We start from the raw sequence: 25,413 nt of genomic DNA on the forward strand, positions 1-25,413 counted from the left end.
CAGTACCTCCTCATTAGTTATGTGATCTACCCATCTAATTTTCAGCATTCTTCTGTAGCACCACATTTCAAAAGCTTCCATTCTCTTCTTGTCTAAACTATTAATCGTCCATGTTTCACTTCCATACATGGCTACGCTCCATACAAATACTTTCAGAAATGACTTCCTGACACAAATCAATACTTGATGTTAACAAATTTCTCTTCTTCAGAAAAGATTTCCTTGCCATTGCCAGACTACATTTTATATCCTCTCTACTTCGACCATCATCAGTTATTTTGCTCCACAAATAGCAAAACTCCTTTACTACTTTAAGTGTCTCATTTCCCAATCTAATTCCCTCAGCATCACCCGACTTAATTTGACTACATTCCATTATCCTCGTTTTGCTTTTGTTGATGTTCATCTTATACCCTCCTTTCAAGACACTGTCCATTCTGTTCAACTGCTCTTCCAAGTCCTTTGCTGTCTCCGACAGAATTACAATGTCATCAGCGAACCTCAAAGTTTTTATTTCTTCTCCATGGATTTTAATACCTACTCCAAACTTTTCTTTTGTTTCCTTTATTGCTTGCTCAATGTACAAATTGAATAGTGTTGGGGAGAGGCTACAACCATGTCTCACTCCCTTCCCAACCATTGCTTCCCATCCATGTCCCTCAACTCTTATAACTGCCATATGGTTTCTGTACAAACTGTAAATAGCCTTTTGCTCCCTGTATTTTACCCCTGCCACCTTCAGAATATGAAAGAGAGTACTCCAATAAACATTGTCAAAAGCTTTCTCTAAGTCTACAAATGCTAGAAATGTAGGCTTGCCTTTCCTTAATCTATTCTCTACGATACGTTGTAGGGTCAGTATTGCCTCATGTATTCCAACATTTCTACGGAATCCAAACTGATCTTCCCCGAGGTCAGCTTCTACCAGTTTTTCCATTCGTCTGTAAAGAATTCGTGTTGGTATTTTGCAGCTGTGACTTATTAAACTGATAGTTTGGTAATTTTCACATCTGTCAACACCTGCTTTCTTTGGGATTGGAATTATTACATTCTTCTTGAAGTCTGGGGGAATTTCGCCTGTCTCATACATCTTGCTCACCAGATGGTATAGTTTTGTCAGGACTGGCTCTGTGTCAGTAGTTCTAATGGAATGTTGTCTACTCCCGGGGCCTTGTTTCAACTTAGGTCTTTCAGTGCTCTGGCAAACTCTTCACGCAGTATCATATATCCCATTTTATCTTCATCTACATCCTCTTCCATTTCCATAATATTGTCCTTAAGAACATCGCCCCTGTATAGACCCTCCATATACTCCTTCCACCTTTCTGCTTCCCCTTCTTTGCTTAGAACTGGGTTTCCATCTGAGCTCTTGATATTCATGCAAGTGGTTCTCTTTTCTCCAAAGGTCTCTTTAATTTTCCTGTAGGCAGTATCTATTTTACCTTCTGTGAGATAAGCCTCTACATCCTTACATTTGTCCTCTAGCCATCCCTGCTTAGCCATTTTGCACTTCCTGTCGATCTCATTTTTGAGACGTTTGTATTCCTTTTTGCCTGCTTCACGTACTGTATTTTTGTATTTTCTCCTTTCATCAATTAAATTCAGTATCTCTTCTGTTACCCTAGGATTTCTACTAGTCCTCGTCTTTTTACCTACTTGATCCTCTGCTGCCTTCACTATTTCATCCCTCAAAGCTATCCATTCTTCTTCTACTGTATTTCTTTCCTCCATTCCTGTCAATTGTTCCCTTATGCCCTCTCTGAAACTCTGTACAACCTTTGGTTCTTTCAGTTTATCGAGGTCCCATTTCTTTAAATTCCCACCTTTTTGCAGTTTCTTCAGTTTTAATCTACAGTTCATAACCAATAGATTGTGATCAGAGTCCACATCTGACCCTGGAAATGTCTTACAATTTAAAACCTGGTTCCTAAATCTCTGTCTTACCATTATATAATCTATCTGAAACCTTTACTGTTTGTAGTAGCTTACCCGCACTCCTATTTTCCTATTCATTATTAAAGCTACTCCTGCATTAGCCGTATTTGATTTTGTATTTATAACCCTGTATTCACGTGACTAAAAGTCTTGTTACTCCTGGCACCGAACTTCACTAATTCCCACTATATCTAACTTTAACCTATCCATTTCCCTTTTTAAGTTTTCTAACCTACCTGCCCGATTAAGGAAGGCCAGATCAGTCAATCAGTCAATCATCCAGACTGTTGCCCCTGCAACTACTGAAAAGGCTACTGCCTCTCTTCAGGAACCACACATTTGTCTGGCCTCTCAACAGATACCCCTCCGTTGTGGTTGCACCTACGGTACGGCTCTCTGTATCGTTGAGGCATGCAAGCCTCCCCACCAACGGCAAGGTCCATGGTTCATGGGGGGTTCAAGAGTATATCAACAAAGAGTATATCAACAAATAATATGAAGGCAAACTTTATTGCCAATGAGATGCAAACAACCTGTGTTGGCAATATTGGGATGCAATTTCATAATAAGGCATAGCAGAAAACAGTGGAATAGAACATGTAAGTACATCACTTGTGCCTGTTTGTAATACAAAATATAATGACTATATTCTTCAAACATTAAAAAGACACAGTTTTATGTCAATTATTTATTGTTTGCATTGCGTACTCATGCGCACGTAAGTCTAAATTTTGTTAATATTTCCAGTTTAGAACTTGCAGTGTGGCTGGAGACCCTTTGACACAAGAGGTCCACAGCATGTGCTAAATGTGCTGAGGGATAAATCACCTCTGGTTCCAAAATATTCATGAAATATATTGATATTCATATTCAAATAACATTAGGTTAAAATCTAAAGCTGTCCACAACCTGAATGTTCATCTGAACATTATGGTGCTTTACTAAGTGTGATCATATGGCAGGGTAGTATGGCTCTGGCTTCCTCTGATGTTTAATCTGCCCCACCCAGCTGGTAATAGGTGACATGCAGTTTAACAAGTCCTCTGAACCTAGGTGCAACTTAGCGTTTCTTACATTACAAATGCGTTGAGAAAGGTGAAAGAAGAGACAGATACTGATACTAATTGAGAATTTAAGCTTCAATCTTCATATTCTTAATCTGACACTTACCTGTTTAGATAGTGAGCTGTAACTATTAGATCAACATTGGAAATTAAAGATCTGAAGTAGGAAAAAATGTAATAATCAAGGAAATGTTGTTTGATTGATGGAAAGGTAAGTTTTTGTAGTCTTCAGCTCAAAGACCACTTTCGTGCATCTCTCCATGTTTGGCTTTCTTATTGTAATATCTCTTTATATTCGATGAATTATTCAGATACAGTTCTACCCTTGAATGATGTTTACTAATTTTCTATCTTCATACTCGCAGAATCCATGCGAAAAGTAGTTCATACAATAGCTATGCCATGAGCGCATAAGTATTCTATGTAGTACTCTCTCTGGTGGTTGTTAAAAAAAAAGAAAGGGAGCTTCGGAGATTGTCTTCGTGCCGATTAGCCTGAGCTTGGTTTGGAGGAACTGTAATCTGATTATTGAGATTTATGACAGAAGATAACTGAGGCGAAACTGTACGATTAAAAAGGAAATATATATAGATTGCTCCTTCAAATAAAAGGTGTGTATTGGAAATTTGAGAATTAATGATATTTATCGATATATTGCGTAGTTGTTAATCAGAAGGGATCTTCCGAAAGACTGGATACAAACCTGCATTTAATAATCCAAGAGCTCCATTACTTCTTCGGAAGGTTAAACTTCATCAAAGCCAAATATCCGCTTGATATGAGGTTTCCCGACTGATTATACAACGCTCCCAAAATTACGAGGCATTTTATTTGTACAGATTAGCAGACTGCCGCAAAGCACGAGCCTGCAGAGAAGAAGAATCATCGCCTGATTTCATTCTAACAAGTAAAATTTCAGAGTCATTTTGAGTGACTGAGCTATGACTGTGTTTCCTATCATGAATGATTGATTGCTCGAACGAATTGAGAGCTACAGAATTACGTAGAAAAGGAGGAAAAATTACAGTGGCGCCAGTGTGACAGGACTCTCTTGGATTGTTATATAATATATGTATTTTTTGTTTCATGAAAACCCACGAGAACGAGAGGTAACTAATCTGAAGAGAGATTCGGTGCCCATAGTAAAAGATTGCTGATACCAAGAAACGATTTCAACTATTGGACAACACCGAGACTACAGAACAAGGCCAGAGAAATCTAATTTTTTTTATCCTGTGGGTAAAATAGTTTAAAATCAATTTAGAAAGAACTTTTTTCCAGATAGTAGTTAGATTGTAGAACTGTATATTGTGTGATTTTCGTATCCGGACATCATACTTTATACCATCTGTGAAGTAATTTGAAAGTTAAGTGTGTGTACGACAGGAAATTTGAAACTGTATTTAGTGATTAGAACCTGATATTGACAGTTATTTAATGGTATTGACTAGAGCGGCGTTTAAAATGTCACTGAATCAGCAACGAGACGTGCAACAGCTTTCAGCTGTTTGCGCAGAAGCAGACGCCACAGATAGCAATTCTGAGACTGTTGTGGCTAGCGGTAGCAATATAAATAATCGCGCTGGTTCAGAAAACATTCATACAACAGCTGATCAGAGGGTTGTTGACACATTAGTTGTTATTATGCAACAGTTGTCTCTATTAGCCGAAGGCCAAGCGGAGGTAAAACGAGACTTATCCGTTATACAAAATGAACTCCAAAATCAATTAGCCAAAAATCAAACAGAATTACAAAATCAGTTAAGAGCAACCTTTACCGAATTAGATCAGAGATTAAATACCCAGACACAGGAAATAAAAGAACAGGCAGAAAGGACCGAACAGAATGTTATTGCTCAAATTGAGCAGGTCCGCCAACAGTGCCAAGAAAACAATAGTAAATTAAAAGCTGAACTAACCGAATATGTATCCGTCAAAATTGACACGATACAAAAACAAGTAGAACTGTTTCCTCAAGTAATACAAGCTCAAAAGGACATACAGTGTTCCTTAGCTATGATACCAGAAATAACAGAATCCCAAGATAATCTAAGAAAGCAATTTGACGAAGTGAAGGAAAAACAGACGACAGTGGAACATAGAATGAATGTACTTGCAGGAAAGTTTTCAGAAATGACGTTAGAGCAGCAAAATTTTCCTTCGGAAACGATAGAAGAAACTGTGAAAGTAGCTTTACAGTCAATTTCAGAGTGTTCCGAGGATAATTTTTTTAACAAAGGGTTAAAGGAAGTTCGAGAAGAACTTGGCGAAGATTTCTCGCGTTGGAAAGAAAATATCGAAAGATCACTAAATCTCTCGCAGGAGGATTTAGAAACACCGAGAAGTAGGAAACAAAACTCTCAATCTGTGCGTGACTTTCCGTCCACGTCAAGATCCGATGTAGACAGAACTGGAACGTCACAAGTTAGATTCGATATAACGGATAGCCACAGGGAAAAGTACGAACAGGATGATTTTTGGAATCGTAGTAGCGTTGAGGAGAAGATGATTAAACAGAGACAATTTCAAATCTTTAACCCTGACAAAAAGAATGTTCATCCTGTAGTCTATTTCCACGATCTTGGACAGAATGGCAAAAGATTAGTTTTGTATCTGGATATATACAAGGAACAGGAGCATTGTGGGCATCCGAACAAACATCTTCTTGTAAATGTTACAAAGAATTTGAGCAGGCTTTTCTAGCAAAATATTGGTCTGCTGGAGTACAAGAAAGACTTAGGCAGGAAGTATTATATCCTGAGTCTTTCTCATTTTCTAGAGGATCTCTAAAGAGATATTTTGAGAAATACATTAATAAATCTTTGTATTGGGATGTACCGATTCCTTTGCCGGATATACTTAGAATACTCAAGTCCAGACTACCCACCAGTATAAGGAGTCAGCTGTTGTATATAAATGATAAGGATATAGACTCATTTATGACTACGCTTGATCGTATTGATATAATTGAGGAGGACAATAAAAGGGCAAGAGAAATTTCATTTCAAAGAAGAGCAATAGAAGCGAATCCGATCTGCAACTTGAGTGGGAATGGCAGTAATGGTAGCAGTAACTATAATCATAACCAACTACACTCTCCGAGGAGACTTAGCAATGGACAAAATGCAAACAATAATTATTACCATAATGGAAACTTTAATAATGGTGCAGCGAGGGGCTATTTTAGGAACAGTAGGAATTTTAATCGATATAATCCAATGTATGGCAACACAGGACAGTTCTACCGACACCAGCAAAACAACAACAATAATTACACGAATCAAGCAAGGCAATACAGTCAGAATTCACCACAACAACCGATAATCACTGAAGTAGCTGAAGAGACAAATACCAATCGGACCAACAATCAGTCAAACTAAACGTGACCGCATCGTGCCCCGGAGGAGCGGTCAGGGGATCTGTTAGGGGCGAAACAGTAAAATTACAATTGTTAAGATGTAATGATGGTGAGCTGTTGACTGAAGAGTTAACAAAGGATTTAATAACGTGTCATAATGACAGATCAAGTGTTCCGGTATCGGAAGTATTTGTTGAAATAGAGGAAGTTCCAACGAGTGGTGATATTAGACACCGCCGCTTCCGCCAATGTCATCTCAGGTGCTCTTTTTCGGAGAATTATTAGGAAGAAGAAGGTACCAATTTTGCCAGTACAGAACTGCAAAATCATCAGAGCTGTTGGAGCACGCTCTCCCAATGTCAAAATACAAACACAATTATAGATGAAAATAGGAAATGTAGCAATAAAACGCACGTTCCTTGTAGTGGAGAAGTTATTAGTGGACTGTATTCTTGGTATTGGGAGTATGCAGGAGTACGATTGTCAGATTGATTTTTTGGAAAGAATAGTTAAATTTAGATTAAATGGAGAAGAGATAGCACTGGATTTAAATAAAAAGGAAACGGTGCATGAGAAATATTGTCGCGGTGCCATAATTCAATTAATTGACACTACAAACGGTCGTTGGAAGGAGCTTTCAAAGGATTTGATGCAACAGGAGGACTTTAACCAAACAACAATGATAAAAGCTAGTGAATCAAATCAGCTTCCCGGAGAACAAAGGCAGCAGCTTCATTGTTTGTTAGAGGCATATGAAGAGATTTTTGATGAGAAACCAGGACTTATTAAAGGGTATATTTGTCACCTACAAGTGAAGCCACATCAGACTTACTGTTACACGCACTATCCGATCCCCTGGCGTTTAAAACAATCCGTTCAAAGGGAGATAAATAGAATGTTAGAATGGAACTTGATTGAGCCATCAACTAGTCCATATTGTTCTCCGCTCTTAGTCGTTCCAAAACCTGGAGGCAACGGACGAAAAGTATGAAGACCAGAATTTAAAATGGGAAGAAAAGATTCGACTCGCACTTGTCAATTTAACTAAAAAGGCAATACAACGGAAATTGACATATGAAAAACGGATTCACCGGATTCAGACGTTTCATCTTGGAGAAAAGGTTTTATTGAGGCGACACATCCATTCCTCGAAACTGATGAAGAACATAAAGAAATGGAATCTTATTTATACCGGACCATATGTTATTGTAAATATACCAAATCCTGGATCATACTTGTTGGCATATCCCGAATCGAAAAGAATAAAGGGATTATTCCCGCATAATGATATTAAGAAATTTTTTGAAGGATCGTAGATCTGTGATACCAAATATGGAGAAGAATTTAGAGTGGAATTTGACTATGAGTCAAATGTGTATTTAAATATCAAGAAGTTTATGTTGTCTAGAGGTTAAGAGACAGTGAGATTACTCCTGTGACAGGTTAAGAGACAGTGAGATTACTCCTGTGACAGGTTATGAGACAGTGAGATTGCTCCTGTGATAGGTTAAGAGACAGTGAGATTACTCCTGTGATAGGTTAAGAGACAGTGAGATTACTCCTGTGATAGTTTAGCACAAAAATTTTAAGATAGGTGGAAGAATTTGTTAATTACTAGTGTTTGTAAGTGTGGACTATGATCAGAAGCCACAGTGATATACAATGAAAGTGCATCCACATTTCCTCAAGACACGGCACTTATGTGAGAATTGTGTTTGAAACTTGAACAGTGTGGGATTTGTAGGTAAATACGCTGTGAGTATGATGTGCACTGTTCGCGCAAGAAAACAAATGAACTGTGAAATGAAGCAACAGTCGATAATGTCACTGTTGCAAACAATTGAAGAAACTCTCTGGTTGCGCGAGAGAAAATTATTATAATTTTTAGATTTTTCATTATGCCTTCTTTACCAGGAGAATTAATTTAAGAATTTTAATTAACTTTTTTAAGAATAGCAGTTTGTGTGTTTCATATTATGGACATAATTGTTGAAATATATTTCCATAAATGTTCATGAGAGGATGAAGAAGATTCTGTGATTGGATGATTTGTTAAATGAACATACGTCATCATTAATGATATTTATTTGCAAGTGGATCTATAAATCAATTAATTATAAGAATAATGAAAATTTTTCAAATTATTCCTTTTGTGGAGTCAGTGTCATATGCCTATGTTTAAAATTTTTCATCAGGTATAAATTGAAATTTTATGCATAATTTCGTAATTGAAAGCAAACCTCGGACAGATTAAATGCTCTACTTCCACCTGCACTATAACAAAACGAAGATTAGATTAAAAAATTTTTTGAGAGGAATACATTCGATATGAGCTACAACAAAATTTAATTGGCCACAGTCTATTTGGCAATGTTTTGGACAATCAGCAGTTGTAATGCAAAACATCTTTGGTATTGAGGACTACAAAAAAATTCGTGATTGTCAGGACTGATGGATATTCCAGCCTAGTACAGATGAAAGAATATAAGAATCCACTCCGATTTTGAGTTCAACGATGAAATATGGACTTCGTTGCCTTAATCCACTCTCTTCCAGGGATTTATTCAGTCAGAACCTTTTCTTATTCCACTTTAAACCTGTTTCATGTTCACGTCCCTGACCATCTGTTCCTGAGATCACCTTCCTGTTTCTACGGCACGTTACCAGCTTCTATCCTGTACCATAAGCCATCGCCTGTCCTCCGTGCCGCCTCCACCAAACACTGTACGTCGCCTACCCAGTGTCCGTATCCAGTGTTCCTGCTCCATAGACTTAACAACGAGATCGCCGGATACATCGTCTAAAGAAGAATTTTGAAAATTTTTTTTGAGCAATATTGTAAAATTTTTTTTTTGGCTATGAGGCACTTTTCCTTCGATCTAATCTATAGAGCTTCTATATATTTCAAAATTACTGGATTTAGGCTTTCCTATCTTCTTTAATACCTGAGCTGGGGTCTATTCTTCTGGGTTTTCCAGGGTTTCCCTGTGAAGGCCAGTTCCCAAATGGGTAGACCTTTTTCGTAATTACACCAATCTACATCTTACCTGGTTATGTACTCAGGATCCGAGTATACCCCGGTACATGTAAAACCTACAGCTTAGGTATTCTCGTAACTTATTGTCTTAACATGTTACCCATACTCTCTATAGTAAAATTCTACTAATTTAAAATATTCTTCTTTTGAATAAACAACCCAACAGATTTTTTCAGTTAGCTCGCAAAGTGTATTATCATTAACTTTGCTCGCTGCAAGGGGCAATTGTAATATCTCTTTATATTCGATGAATTATTCAGATACAATTCTACCCTTGAATGATGTTTACTAATTTTCTATCTTCATACTCGCAGAATCCATGCGAAAAGTAGTTCATACAATAGCTATGCCATGAGCGCATAAGTATTCTATGTAGTACTCTCTCTGATGGTTGTTAAAAAAAAAGAAAGGGAGCTTCGGAGATTGTCTTCGTGCCGATTAGCCTGAGCTTGGTTTGGAAGAACTGTAATCTGATTATTGAGATTTGTGACAGAAGATAACTGAGACAAAACTGTACGATTAAAAAGGAAATATATATAGATTGCCCCTTCAAATAAAAGGTGTGTATTGGAAATTTGAGAATTAATGATATTTATCGATATATTGCGTAGTTGTTAATCAGAAGGGAACTTCCGAAAGACTGGATACAAACCTGCATTTAATAATCCAAGAGCTCCATTACTTCTTCGGAAGGTTAAACTTCATCAAAGCCAAATATCCGCTTGATATGAGGTTTCCCGACTGATTATACTACGCTCCCAAAATTACGAGGCATTTTATTTGTACAGATTAGCAGACTGCCGCAAAGCACGAGCCTGCAGAGAAGAAGAATCATCGCCTGATTTCATTCTAACAAGTAAAATTTCAGAGTCATTTTGAGTGACTGAGCTATGACTGTGTTTCCTATCATGAATGATTTATTGCTCGAACGAATTGAGAGCTACAGAATTACGTAGATAGGAGGAAAAATTACATTGTGCAAATCTCATCATCTCTGCATCTGCATAGCAACTGCAACCTACATCCATTTAAATTTAACCTGCTTATTGTAGTCAGTCAAGCCTTGGCCTCCCTCTTCAACTTGAGCTGCATTAATTCTAAGAGTATGTCATCTGCTTTGCTTCAACTTGGTTCTCTCAGTGCTCTATTACGTCAAACATATTCATTCTACTGCTTCATGCTTTGTTTCTTTACATAGCCCTTATCTGTATTCCTTCCACTTTTCAGCTGTCTCTCCTTTGATTTTTACTATTTTGCATTGAAAGTTGTGATGTTCAAACATCTGGCACTCTTTGCTCCAAGGGTTTCTTTAATTTTTCAAAACGGTCTCTATCTTTTCTATAGTCATGTATGCTTTGACAGCTTTACATTTCTCATCTAATCATTCCTACTTTTCTACTTTGTACTTCCTGTTGCACTCACTTTTTAGCCATTCTTATTTCATTTGCTGCATTTATTGTCAAAAAAGTTTAAATGGAGCAAAAACCAGAGTCCCTGTAAATTACACAATTGGTAAGTAAGCCAAATGAAGAGTAGGATTTGGACAACTGGGATGTCAATTGACCAGCATGAGGTCCAGGTTCACAAAAAGGGTTTATTTGCTTGAAAGATATCAGAGTAATTATGAAAAAATTAATTAATGATATGAGGGAAAATTTTTGTCCAAATTTTCAAAGAATGGGAAATGGAAAAATGGAGTATCAAATTGACTAGCATGAAGTCTAGTTTTGAAAAAAAATTTAATTGCTTTAAAGTAATCTTAGTGATTAAGAAAACCTTAATTAGAGACTTGAGGGCGTACTGAAACAGCTAGCTATATAAATGAGGTGTCAAAAAGTTCATCTCTTCAAGCTCAGCTATTTTGCCTAAAAAATGGATTGGTGTGATATCTGATTTGCAAAATGGCTTCATTTGAATAAAATAAAAAGTTTAGGACATTTTGAGAGCAGTTCTAGAAAAATCAGTGAGGTGTCAATAGAATCATGCTTTCTGCACAACACTTGAAAATAAAAAAGTCAAATGTTTTGTTTTGTGAAATGATTTGTTGAACAATAAGAAATAAAATCTGGCAGAGAAGCATTTGTCATACCTTCAAATGATACTCATAGTCATGTACAGCAAATGTTTCTCTAATGTATTTTATATCTTACTTTTAGCCAATTTTTTCAAAACACATTTGACCATTTTTCCCCTGAAACACTCTGTGTTTGCCTGTAGGACATGGTGTTCAGGAAGATACATGGACCAAGTGTGCATATATCTGTTACTGTGACACTGCCAGTACCCAGGGAATATATGGAATTCCATTTGAATCTGTTTAATCAGTTGATGGTGGTGTGGATAAACATCATAAGAGGAGAAGGCTGCAAGGGTAGTAGCCACATTATTTTATTATGACTTTTATTGTTCTTGTTTATCTTTTATATTAGTCACTTTTAGAGATTCTTGTATGATTATTGTAATGATGAAGGCTTGACCTTCAAAACACATAAATTCTAGAGTATTTTACAGTGAAAGAAGGTGATTCAGTTAAAATTTTTACATTGACAATCATGACCTCATATTCATTATAGATAAAATCAGAAAGTGTCCCCTCCCTTATGAACCTTTATTTAACTTTGATGCCATTGATAATGATCAGTTTGCTTACAAATGATCATGTTACTGGACTTATTGCACCATTTTCATACCTTCTCTTTTTCAACATTGGCTGGAATAAATGAAGCTGAACAAGCTATGTTTTCTTGTTGTTTGTGTAAAATGAACTTGGCCCAAGCATTTTCTAGATGAGTATGAAAAACCTTCCAAAATATGTTTAAACTTGGCAGTACAACTGATTCATGACAACCAAGGGTCAAACCAGTGTGATGTTCATCTTAACATCTCCAACAATAGTTTCACGATTCTGAACACTTTAATGGCACATTAAGTGGTGCTTGCAAGTTTAAAATGTAACAAGACATGATGGTGACTGTACTTTAAACCTTATGATTAGATTGGATTAGATTAGCATTTTTCCCATAGATCATGAATACGACACTTCGTAAGGATGTGGAATGAGTCAGGTTAATAAAAAGTGTCTATACAAGATATTACATTACACAAAATATCACATGACAAAATATATATATATAAACAAAGAGGGAAAGACGAAAGGATGTGGGTTTTAAGGGAGAGGGTAAGGAGTCATTCCAATCCCGGGAGCGGAAAGACTCACCTTAGGGGGAAAAAGGACAGGTATACACACACACACACACACACACACACACACACACACACACAGTTTGTAGTTACTTGGTGACAGAGATCATGGCAAAAAATTGGCTGAAAATATGGGTGGATACAGCACTATCTACATCCAATAATGCGGTCGACACACACACATTTATTTTCCACAGGTTTTACTTCCATAAACATCAGACACCCTCACCCCTTCATTGAATTAGTTATGGCCAGTCCATCTCTTAATTACATAGTAAAGTTTCATTTACCAGGTATGCATGTCTTGCACCTCCTATTTATGCGATAATAGTCACTGTACAGTATAACCTAACCAACCAACAAACAGTCTCACTCAGATGAACAATACATGTTGTACTTTTATATTGGAGTTAATCAGTGATCATTGTTAACTGTCCTACTTCACTGTCCATCTTGTTATTGATGGCAAAACATCTTTGCTTCACTACATTATTGCTGTTTTGACTGGCACAGGTTTCATGCTGTAAATCTTGGAACAGGCTTATTGTTTTTCATATTCAGGGTAATCTACGTATCTTATTATCAGCTCTAATTAACAGTCTGGTTTCATATTATGTTAAAGATGTTATTGCATGAGTACATTATAGCCATTTTCACTGACGCAGGTTCGACACTTAAATTCTCAGAACAGACTGAATGTTTTTCATATTAAAATTAATCTGCATATGTTATTAACACTTCTAATTAACAGTCCACTTTCTCATTAAGTTAAACAATTTATTGCACAAGTACAATTGGCTGTTTTGACACAGGTTCCACATGCAAAATATCGGAACAGACTGGCTTAAGAGTAGCTTCAGGCGCAATGCTTATATAGTTTGGAAAAATGGTTACTACAGTTTCACATTGTTAAATTTGTAATTTTGATAATTTGCCATAAGAATGTTACATCTCAGATTAATTGAATAGTGCAGAAAAATTGGTTTTGATGTAAATTTTATGTTACAATAAGAGTTCCAACTGAAAAGAGTATTATTGATGACAAAAACTGCAAAAATAGCTAGATAAACAATACAATAATAAAAGTGTTAGTACTTGGAAACTAATTAAGTTCTGGTGTTCCATCAATTAGTTTCAGGAATACTTTAAGGATTTCTATGCGTTCATTTCCTAACCATATCAGTGATGTAATAATTACATCTGTTTGCATGTCAACAGTGTGACTGGAATAGGAAATAACTGCTAGTTAGTAAACTTGCAAAGTTGCACCTGGTCTTACTCAGAGTTACAGATTTATCTTATGGCACATCTTTCACTAACACTAATGATAAAGTAAAAAAATCATTTAAGGAGGCAAATAACAAAAGAACATGGAATTGATCCCAGCTTGCTTTGCTACGAGATGATTCTCAAAGAATGCTTGTCTTTTGGATGGTATACATCATAATACAGGGTGATTCAAAAAGAATACCACAACTTTAGGAATTTAAAACTCTGCAACGACAAAAGGCAGAGCCAAGCACTATCTGTCGGCGAATTAAGGGAGCTATAAAGTTTCATTTAGTTGTACATTTGTTCGCCATTTCAGCCAATAAAGTTTTTGGTCCCTTTTTCTTCGAAGGTGCTACTGTAACTGGACTACAGTATCTGGAGATGTTAGAGAATTGGCTGTTCCCTCAGCTCGAACAAGAAGCACAACAATTCATATTTCAGCAGGCTGGAGCGCCACCACATTGGCACTTATCTGTCTGTAACTACCTGAACGTCAACTACCCGAGGCGATGGATCGGCCGCCAGGCAGCCTGTGACAGAGCACGTCATCACTGGCCTCCAAGAAGCCCTGATCTTACCCCCTGCGAATTTTTCTTATGGGGGTATGTTAAGGATATGGTGTTTCGGCCACCTCTCCCAGCCACCATTGATGATTTGAAACGAGAAATAACAGCAGCTATCCAAACTGTTACGCCTGATATGCTACAGAGAGTGTGGAACGAGTTGGAGTATCGGGTTGATATTGCTCGTGTGTCTGGAGTGGGCCATATTGAACATCTCTGAACTTGTTTTTAAGTGAAAAAAACCTTTTTAAATACTCTTTGTAATGATGTATAACAGAAGGTAATATTATGTTTATTTCATTAAATACACATTTTTAAAGTTGTGGTATTCTTTTTGAATCACCCTGTATTATCCATGATGTTATCATCAAAGTACATGAGACAAGCTTTACCTTGTGTATTAGGGTTTATGCTGGGCTTAGTTCCTTTTGTAGCTCTCGTTATGTTAGCAGTAGACCTCTGCCTCTGGTTTATGTAATGCTCTATCTTCCATATCATACTTGTTGGGTCCACCATTTCTCTGTCTTCATGATCAATTTGTGTCTCCACTCTGGGTCACGTTCTTGTTGCTTGAATGTCTGAAAGTATGAGAATGGAACTGGAGCCTAGTATGCTAACTACTCACCTAGTGAGGTAGAAATCCTAATATACTCAGTAATATCTGCAAACAATAATAAATATCAATATTTACCCTGTTCATTTTCATCTGACTTGCTACTGTCAGACACTACTTGATCTAGAAATTCCATGATTTCATCTTCAGTTTCACTGCTTGAACTTTCCAATAGCATCCCATTAAATTCACTGTCTGAGTTCTCAAGCAAATTTCTTATTCCAACATCTGTTAGTTTCATCTTTTTATACTTTCTATCAGTGTGCCATGGAAATATAAGCTTCCTCTCACCACACTGTTTACCAATTGATTGAGGGTGAATGTTGTGCTACTACACATCCAGTCATAATAGCTGCTATAACTTAGCAATGAGTGTAAACCTAAGGCTCTTCATATTATAAACATTGTAGCAATAATCATTACAATAAATGTCATATAAAATAAAATACTCCATACAATGGGAGCTGTAGCCCAAAAAAACTTCATTGCCCCCCCCCCCCCCCTCCTCCGGTACATAACTGTTAAAGAGGTTTACTGCAAGAGTGGCCGTGGTGAGAATCATATTAAAGGTATTCTCATTCCAGTGAGAAATTTATTTGGTCACTTTTGGCTTAAGCCACATGGATCCTGTGAAAACCTGTGAAAACAAATGTGTGTGTGTCGACCACATTATTGGATGTAGATAGTGCTATATCCACCCATAGTTTCAGCCAATTTTTTGCCATGATCTCTGTCACCATGTAACTACAAACTGACTTATGACCAAGTATGTCATAATCTGAAGATATTTTGAAGAAAAATTCGAAAGTTTTTAAAGTGAAGAAGTTGTGTCAGCAATTGGGTGTTTTGAACTGTGGAGTCCACAGACATAACAAGGACAGTTTATGCGATATGTGTACTGAGCTTCATTTTTGAAGCATAGACTGAAACTGTTACTAAAGTGCCTGTGTTTTGATGATCCTCTAATTCGAGCAGCTCCAGTGTGGTGTAGAAGTGAACCCGTTATATGACTCAGATATGAAATACTAATTTTCAGGGTTTCCTATGCAGGAAAGAATGCCAATGAGAAGAACTATAGAAGGTTGATTGAAATGTCTAACTTGAAACAATCAGCAAGAAAGTTCACTACTGTGCCACTAGCATCTGATGTTATGAAAGAGAAAATGACTAGAGTTGGTATTATTCAAAGTGACACATGTGATGTACCTATAGAACTCTGTCCTGTTTCTCTAAAAAAAGCTACGCCAGAAACAGCCTTGCCTTTAATGATGATGCCACTTTAGTCAGTTATGAATGTAAGAAAGGTTGGTTGGTTTGGGGAAGGAGACCAGACAGCGTGGTCATCGGTCTCATCGGATTAGGGAAGGATGGGGAAGGAAGTCGGCCGTGCCCTTTCAGAGGAACCATCCCGGCATTTGCCTGGATTGATTTGGGGAAATCACGGAAAACCCAAATCAGGATGGCCGGACGCGGGATTGAACCGTCGTCCTTCCGAATGCGAGTCCAGTGTCTAACCACTGCGCCACCTCGCTCGGTGTAAGAAAGGGAAAATTGTTAAAGCGTTGTCAACCCAACATCACGAAATGAATGTGATGAAAGAGAAACCAGACGTCATCCGATTCTACAACTGTACAAAGTCTGTAGTGGGTACACTCCGTACATATGTAAGAATGTACAGCATCTGTCTAGCAATGTGGTGATGGCCAGTGGCAGTGTTTTTCAACTACGCTGACGCTGTATCGTACAATTCAAATGTTTTAGTTCAAGATGCACATGAGGAATGGGCATAGGATCATCCCACAAAGAATTGTGGAAGAAAGTACCCAAAAGATCTTGCTTGAGAGCTTTGTGACCTCAACATGAAAATATGTGCTCAAGATGGTGTAGGCCTACATTCAAAAACACAACAGCACTATTAACTGATAACCTCAATAGACGTACAGTATTTATACTGCCTCAATGGGAAAAAAATTGACTGCCTCCCTGATTCCATTTGTTTTCCGATGTCAGCGTTTTCTCGGATTCCTCTTGTTGTCGCATACTTGGTCCCATGTACAAATTGTTCGGTGCAAACCAGAAGGTACACACGTACTTCCTCAATTTCACCGCATTTAAGTTTATATTAGATCAATCTATACTTATTCTCTCTTCATTTTTCGCAGTTCTATCGATTTTATGTCATACCTGTCCATGTTCAAAAATGGTTCAAGTGGCTCTGAGCATTACGGGACTTAACTTCTAAGGTCATCAGTCCCCTAGAACTTAGAACTGGTTAAACCTAACTAACCTAAGGACATCACACACATCCATTCCTGAGGCAGGATTCGAACCTGCGACCGTAGCGGTCGCGCGGTTCCAGACTGCAGCGTCTAGAACCGTCTGTCCATGTAATTATGACATAAGCGCTCGTTCCGTGTTCTAAAATTGATTGTAAATGTAACACAGATGCCAACACCTAACTCAAATGTACTGTTCGGTAGGCGTAATATAGCACTGTACTCGACTGTTTCCAGTCACCACTACATTCGAGGAGCGTTTGGTTTGTTTTCTGTATGTCTGTGTATGTGCACGCCTCGCCGAAGGCTCTCAGAACCCGCAGTAGACCTAAGTTAGCATTTGAATGTGGATTCGCTATACGTAACATCTAGGACAGTGTTCAGGTGCAGATCCACAATATGCCGCGCATGGAATAGAGTTTGAATGTGGATCCGCCACGCGCAATGTACGAAGCGGAGTTGCGATGCAGATCCACAATATACCACATCCGAGTTAGCATTCGAGTGTGGATCTGCCGTGCACTGTGGTATATCCTGAGCTATGTTCGGTGGCGGATCTACTACACGCCACATCCGTGATAGGGTTCCCGGGTGGACCAATCACACGTTACATCCGGATACGTATTCTGTGTTCGAAGTTTGGTCCACCATTGGAGAGGACTGAGTCCTGGGAACAGTCTGTGAGGTGTGCATGTACACAGACATACAGAAAACAAACGAAACGCTCCCCGAATGTGGGGGTGACTGGATACAGTCGAGCACAGTGCTATATTGCGCCTCCTGATCAGTGCATTTGAGTTAGGTGTTGGCATCTGTGTTACATTTACGATACGGAACGAGCGCTTATGTCTAGATCGCATGGACAGATCTGACATAAACTCGATAGAACTGCGAAAATAAGGAGGGAATAGGTATAAATTGATCTAATATAAACCTAAATGCGGTGAAATTGAGGAAGTACTTGTGTATCTTCTGGTTCGTGCCGAACAGTTTGTACATAGGACCAAGTATGAGGTAAGAGGAATCCGAGGAAACGCTAACATTGAAAAACGAATGGAATCAGGGAGGCAGTCAATTTTTTTCCGTTGAGACAGTATTAAACTGTATGTCTATTGAGGTACCAGTGATACACGCGAGTTGACTACTGTATTTGGTGCTTTTGAGGAGGGCAGAGATCGATTCAGCTATAAACTTACTTGCATCTGCGTTAAAGGATAACTGAGAGTGGACAGGTTGATCGATTGAGTTAGAGCTGTAATGAGGTACGATTTAATGACTGACTGGTTCATTCTAGAGAAGAAGAAGTTGCTGCAGGTCAATTTTTTTTCCCGGTGTTCTGTCCGGATGCATCCGTCACTTGACATAGCCTGCTTTCTACTTGTATACAACTACATGATCCGTATGTCACATTTCTCTAACGAACTTTGATTTATGTGATCCCCCATGTTGCATCTTGGGTGTAAAATTGAACTTCAGCGTAATAACTACGTTAGCGATAGGAGCTTGTGAGGCGCTGCAATCCCCTTGTACACATCTGCCCGAAAGATGTACTGTTTACAGAGTTAGTGACGGAATGACTTGTAATTTTCACATGTCGGACGCTGCTGCTATGAGTTTATTTGTTTTCTTGTGGGAGGTATGCCCCACTACTTACTATCATTTTATATAGGCCTGATGCGGGCATCGTATAATTTTTGAACCGTGATTGGATGTGAACAGTGAACACTATACAGCTCCGCAAAGCTATATTGTGCTCATATCATGCAAAGAAAATGTTTTACGGAAGTTGTTTTTTCGTTTTAAGATTCGATAAGATAGTTAAGCGTAGAGAAACCGTTAAGAAGGATGTATGTCATGTGCCTGAAATATACAGTCCTGGAAATGGAAAAAAGAAGACATTGACACCGGTGTGTCAGACCCACCATACTTGCTCCGGACACTGCGAGAGGGCTGTACAAGCAATGATCACACGCACGGCACAGCGGACACACCAGGAACCGCGGTGTTGGCCGTCGAATGGCGCTAGCTGCGCAGCATTTGTGCACCGCCGCCGTCAGTGTCAGCCAGTTTGCCGTGGCATACGGAGCTCCATCGCAGTCTTTAACACTGGTAGCATGCCGCGACAGCGTGGAAGTGAACCGTATGTGCAGTTGACGGACTTTGAGCGAGGGCGTATAGTGGGCATGCGGGAGGCCGGGTGGACGTACCGCCGAATTGCTCAACACGTGGGGCGTGAGGTCTCCACAGTACATCGATGTTGTCGCCAATGGTCGGCGGAAGGTGCACGTGCCCGTCGACCTGGGACCGGACCGCAGCGACGCACGGATGCACGCCAAGACCGTAGGATCCTACGCAGTGCCGTAGGGGACCGCACCGCCACTTCCCAGCAAATTAGGGACACTGTTGCTCCTGGGGTATCGGCGAGGACCATTCGCAACCGTCTCCATGAAGCTGGTCTACGGTCCCGCACACCGTTAGGCCGTCTTCCGCTCACGCCCCAACATCGTGCAGCCCGCCTCCAGTGGTGTCGCGACAGGCGTGAATGGAGGGACGAATGGAGACGTGTCGTCTTCAGCGATGAGAGTCGCTTCTGCCTTGGTGCCAATGATGGTCGTATGCGTGTTTGGCGCCGTGCAGGTGAGCGCCACAATCAGGACTGCATACGACCGAGGCACACAGGGCCAACACCCGGCATCATGGTGTGGGGAGCGATCTCCTACACTGGCCGTACACCACTGGTGATCGTCGAGGGGACACTGAATAGTGCACGGTACATCCAAACCGTCATCGAACCCATCGTTCTACCATTCCTAGATTGGCAAGGGAACTTGCTGTTCCAACAGGACAATGCACGTCCGCATGTATCCCGTGCCACCCAACGTGCTCTAGAAGGTGTAAGTCAACTACCCTGGCCAGCAAGATCTCCGGATCTGTCCTCCATTGAGCATGTTTGGGACTGGATGAAGCGTCGTCTCACGCGGTCTGCACGTCCAGCACGAACGCTGGTCCAACTGAGGCGCCAGGTGGAAATGGCATGGCAAGCCGTTCCACAGGACTACATCCAGCATCTCTACGATCGTCTCCATGGGAGAATAGCAGCCTGCATTGCTGCGAAAGGTGGATATACACTGTACTAGTGCCGACATTGTGCATGCTCTGTTGCCTGTGTCTATGTGCCTGTGGTTCTGTCAGTGTGATCATGTGATGTATCTGACCCCAGGAATGTGTCAATAAAGTTTCCCCTTCCTGGGACAATGAATTCACGGTGTTCTTATTTCAATTTCCAGGAGTGTATTTCCCACAGTGCAATATTAACGGCGCTGCATTCCATACGTCTGATAGGTCGGAAACGCAGACGATCAAACATTATAGACCGTTTTTAAGTGGAGAAACGTCGTAGCCTTAGGAGTGCCCGTGTTTATGTTCCCTTTCTTACCAATACCTTCTAGGTACCGATCAGAGACTCTAGAACAATACTTTAGAGTTGATAGCTTGGTCGATTTACGTAAAAATGCCCCGATCTCCATCCGTTTGGAGCTCGATCGCGTATAAAAATCATTCATTTCCTGTTCTTCTTAACAGTTTGCTATTACATCAGGGCACTTTGAAATCTGTTACACTACATCGATAAGGAGTGCTAAGCTCCTTGACATGGTTACATCTTGAGAAATCTCGTGCACTTGGACGTGTTAGGACTCGGAAAGCTCAATTCATTCACGATACGTGGAGTGTAGCAATTTTCTTCTGGTCGGTTGCAGATTAATTCGCTAACTGTGCTGCAGGGCTGGTTGGTCAATGACATTGTGATGACGGTCTTTCACTCTCTAATTTTACCCTAAGACAGCGAGAATGCTCTGTGACTCCCATACGCAGAGAGATAGATCGTAAATTAAACACTATGCTCGAGGTGGTAGAAACATATGGAGCACTGTCTGGTGTACTTCGATGATTTATGTGTTCGAGAATTAAGACTGAATGGATGTACTGTTCAGTCATCTATCCATGTTCGCAATGATACTCGCAACGTGGAGAGGGCATGGTTTAGCTGTGATACTGAAACTGGGGAAACATGCTGTCACATCATTGGCCGGTGGTGAAGTAAGTATAAAATTGTTCGCGCTATCAACTTTCATGTTTGTTATTAGAGTACATGGATTGTGTCTTTTCCATTCCATCCCTGCATTGGTTAGCAGATAATGATTGGCTGATACGGCTTGTTTGAGGTGAGGGAAAAAGTTTTCGTGGATGGACAGCAACTTCTGGAGGTTGCTAGCAGCGAAACAGTGATCGTGTACATGAGTGCAATATGAGGAATGAGTCGAAAGGGAACGCATAGTCGTCAGCTATTCCGTCAGTGTGAGAGACAAGTCTAAATGCATAGGTCGTCATTTGCTTTCGGACATCGGTTTGGAGACCTACGCCAACGCCGTAAAAGTCTTCTACTTTCGCTATGTTGTGAGTGGGTTTTTATTTAAAATAAGCAGATGTGTGGCGTGTTATGGTAGTTGGAGTAAGAAAATGGTTTACATCGTGTGATGTGTAGTTTTCTGTGAGAGGCCGTGTATCAAGGCGTCTTAATGTTAGTTTAGAACATGAGAAAGGCATCGAACTCGTGGCAGAAAAACGAAATGTTTGGCGTTGTACAAAAGCGTGTTAGAAAAGAGTGTTTGAGACAACTAAATAGGATCTGAGGGAGCGAGTCATTCAATAATTCGTGTAGAGCATAGGTGATTAAACTTTAAAGTGGCCTCAGCAATGTGTGTATATTTAATAGAATCGTGTCATCAATTCAGGAGCAGTACCAGTAGCAGATTGAGGTGAGAGCTGGTGAGGAAGGGGTTATACAGCTAGGAATGCTTTGATGGTTACACGCTACGCTATTGTGGGAAGTATTGTAAAATCCGTTTCCCCGCGCTGGAGGCCGACAGCAGCTATGCGTCATTGCGCCCGCATTGGTGCCTTGGTGACTTCTAATTCGTATGAGCTTTTATAGTTCTTAGTTTTTATCTGTTGGGCTGATTGATTTGAATGGATGTGGATCTGTAGTACTTGTATCTAGTTTGGGGACGTACCACATTGCGTGCATTTCCACCGAATGGTCAAAACACGGTCTTGTTGCTGTAATTCAGGTCGTCCTGTTTCCACAGAGATTGCTGAAGCTGGTGGATATGTCTTTCTCCGACTTCTGCTCAGTTCAGACTTAAATTGGACCGATCGCATTCACGAAGCTGTAGAAATGGGATCAGTTGCACGACGTGTAGGGGTGACTAAAACCACATTGTAATTTTACTGTAGAAGCTAGTTTCGGGGAAGGTGACTCGTTTCGAGATATGAGAGTGCCACAAATATGATTGAGTAGCGATTGTAATCCGATGGAGGTATGTGTTTGAATGGAGAGAGATGATTCCAAATGATTGACATCATTTCGAACATATAGCGTAGCACTAGAGATCTGAGAAGCTAGTGTACATTTTTCTTCTTACAACCTCAGTCAGCACATCATCTACTACTACTTTTTGTGTTCCTTCTCAATCAGTCATTGCCTATAACTCGGTAAATATTTCGCGGAACCTCTGATATGATGTCGCGACAGAGTGCGTTATAAATACTAATGAATTATCTAGTTGGGAAGGGAGGGTGTGAGGGAGTCGCAAACACCGCGTACATACCACGTTCCTTAGCCTAATCACTTTCAAAGTTCAGTGATTTTATCCCTAGGCTGCATCGTTGGCTGATAATACGTATTCCTACGATCACCGTCACGGTATTTGTCTAGAAAAAACCACCTCATCCAGTGGTAATGTCGTACCTCGACTCGTAATGCGGGTATAGGTTTTAACATGGATACTTGCGTGCGCCTTTAGAACCAAGACTAATTTTGACAGTAACATGCTCTAGTTGCTTGGATTTGTTTTTTTCCTTAACATCTCACCGATTACGTATCTCTTTCTAGGACACAGTGGTAGGACTCGAAAGAAGAACTTAAGAGACATACATGCCTATCGCTGATTTTCGATCAGTATTATTTGGTATGCTAGGCAATCAGTTATTGACGAAGTAATATACTTAGTAGTATTGGTAGGTGCGTGATATGTCCGCATTTGAGCACCAGATTTGTAAAGTATGTGTGTTTGTGGAAAGGAGATGACTATGCCCTGTTGTAGGGAAGGTAAGGATTTAACTTGGAGTACTGTGATAGCAATGGGGGGAGTATGTCCAGTTGTAAGGATGGTACACCTATTTCCAGTGCTAGTGCCGACAAGAGGGTGTATTTCTGATACTTCGCTCATTCTCGAATGGGGTTCAATTGAAAGCGTGATTGTAACATTTAATTGTAAGTATGATGATAAACATATATGCGACCGGTTTTACGGAATGATTCCCTGTATGCAAAGTCTGTGGTGGTAATGACACAAGCCTCCTGTTAACAGCAGAGGACTGTTGGATTGTAGGAATGTATATGAGTTAACTTTGCCCTTGTCTAGACGTCTAGATAGCGAACTAATACTTAATGTGTGTTGGGCGGCTTTCGTGATCAAGTGGAACTTTGAGAAGATGGTATGATTGCGATGTAATGTTATTCCCTCCCATGTAAAATGTTTGGTTGACTGTTTGTGCACATTTCGGGTCTTTATTTCGTTGAGAGAAGATCGATTGTGGTGTGTGGAAGATACGTTTACCTGTTCTCTAGACATGGGAAAGACCTAGTTGGATTGTAAATTATATGGATGATTTGGAGTATGTTAGATCAGCGAGATCGGTATTTGCGGGTGGAAAAATGATTTTTCATGTGTTTGTTTCTAGTTACTCAGTGATCTAGAGGACGCTCCACGTAGCTAGAGTTTCGTGTTTGCAGAGAAATGATTTCGAGTCTATATGTCGGGAATTATGTTGCGTTAACGATCGGGAGGCTACTGCTGTGTACTTGATATCGAGAAGTATAGCGAAAATGGTGTAATATTATGGGGAAAATACGTGTGTTCTTGTAATCCCCGCGTCTGGAGATGTGCATAGAAAAGTGAGCAGGCAAGGAAGCAGAGACAGTAACGCGTTTGTGTCGAGGGGAAACGATCGCGAATTTGTAGAACAGTTCTGAGTGACTTTGGATTGCTGATGTAAAAGGAGAGCTTTGTACGTTGGGGGATGTGAACTGTATATTTAATAGATCGACACGGTACTCGGTGATATATCGCTGGGATGGTGGCCAGTTTCACACTCCAATATTCTTACGAGTCTGGTATGTACTTGATGATCTGTAGACAATTTTGCGAGGTTTAGTTGTGGATGCACAATTTTGCGAGGTTTAGTTGTGGATGCGAAATGGTGATCAGTGTAAAGTAGTTTATTACCACTGAATGTCGCGTCTGTAGAAAGACGCCTAGACGCAGATGACGATGTGATCGGACGGGAACACAGCCGCGAGCTGAGCTGAATGCAGGCAAAAGTTGTATGTAGATGCCACTGATGACGCAGTTGGACAGGGGGCTTATTTACAGGGCGCGCCCTCCAAGCAGGGCTGCGAGCGTGGGGCATTCCTCGCTACCCTCACTCTTAACTACGGTCCGGCGAAGACGCTGCAGAATTCCATTCCACAATAGCAGTGCTTCCCTAGGACAGGGGGGGGGGGGGGGTGGAGGGGGAATCGTGACATACAGACGGTCTGAGTGTAGGCGTGTGATAATTTTTTCGGGTGCTGTACAGATATAAAAGATAACTGCACTGTTTGTCTAAAATATGTATATATAAACTGTGTATATATTGCATTGCAAAGATAGTATGGTTTATGTTATGGCATGACTAGAGAGGATGACTGTGTGTCCTATCGTGAGGGACGTATAGATTGAGCAGATTGATAGCGACGAGGGTATGAGATAGAATTTTTAAGTGGAAAATTATATGCGCTATAGATAGTGAAGCACAGTCGTCTAGAGGAGAGATTACTTGTACATTGATTGGTGTCAGAGTGTAGCAGCAATCGTAATATTTAAGTGTAGTTACACTGGTAAATATGTTCCTGGTTTCCAATATTCTTGTGAGTCTGATATGTATTTGATAATGTCGAGAGAATTTTGCGGGTTTAACTGTCAATGCAAT

The 25,413-nt window shown here is 39.9% G+C and overlaps 1 protein-coding gene across 1 annotated transcript; it reads left to right on the forward strand.

The window, feature by feature from the left end:
• The first annotated feature begins 4,463 nt into the window (after positions 1-4,463).
• LOC124606025 (uncharacterized protein PF11_0207-like) lies at positions 4,464-16,326 on the forward strand. Its single transcript, XM_047137989.1, has 2 exons — positions 4,464-5,343; positions 16,094-16,326. The coding sequence occupies exons 1-2, from the start codon at positions 4,464-4,466 to the stop codon at positions 16,324-16,326; spliced, it is 1,113 nt and encodes a 370-aa protein (XP_046993945.1).
• Positions 16,327-25,413: the final 9,087 nt, after the last annotated feature.

Source organism: Schistocerca americana, chromosome 3, assembly GCF_021461395.2.
Source record: "Schistocerca americana isolate TAMUIC-IGC-003095 chromosome 3, iqSchAmer2.1, whole genome shotgun sequence".
NCBI lineage: Eukaryota > Metazoa > Arthropoda > Insecta > Orthoptera > Acrididae > Schistocerca > Schistocerca americana.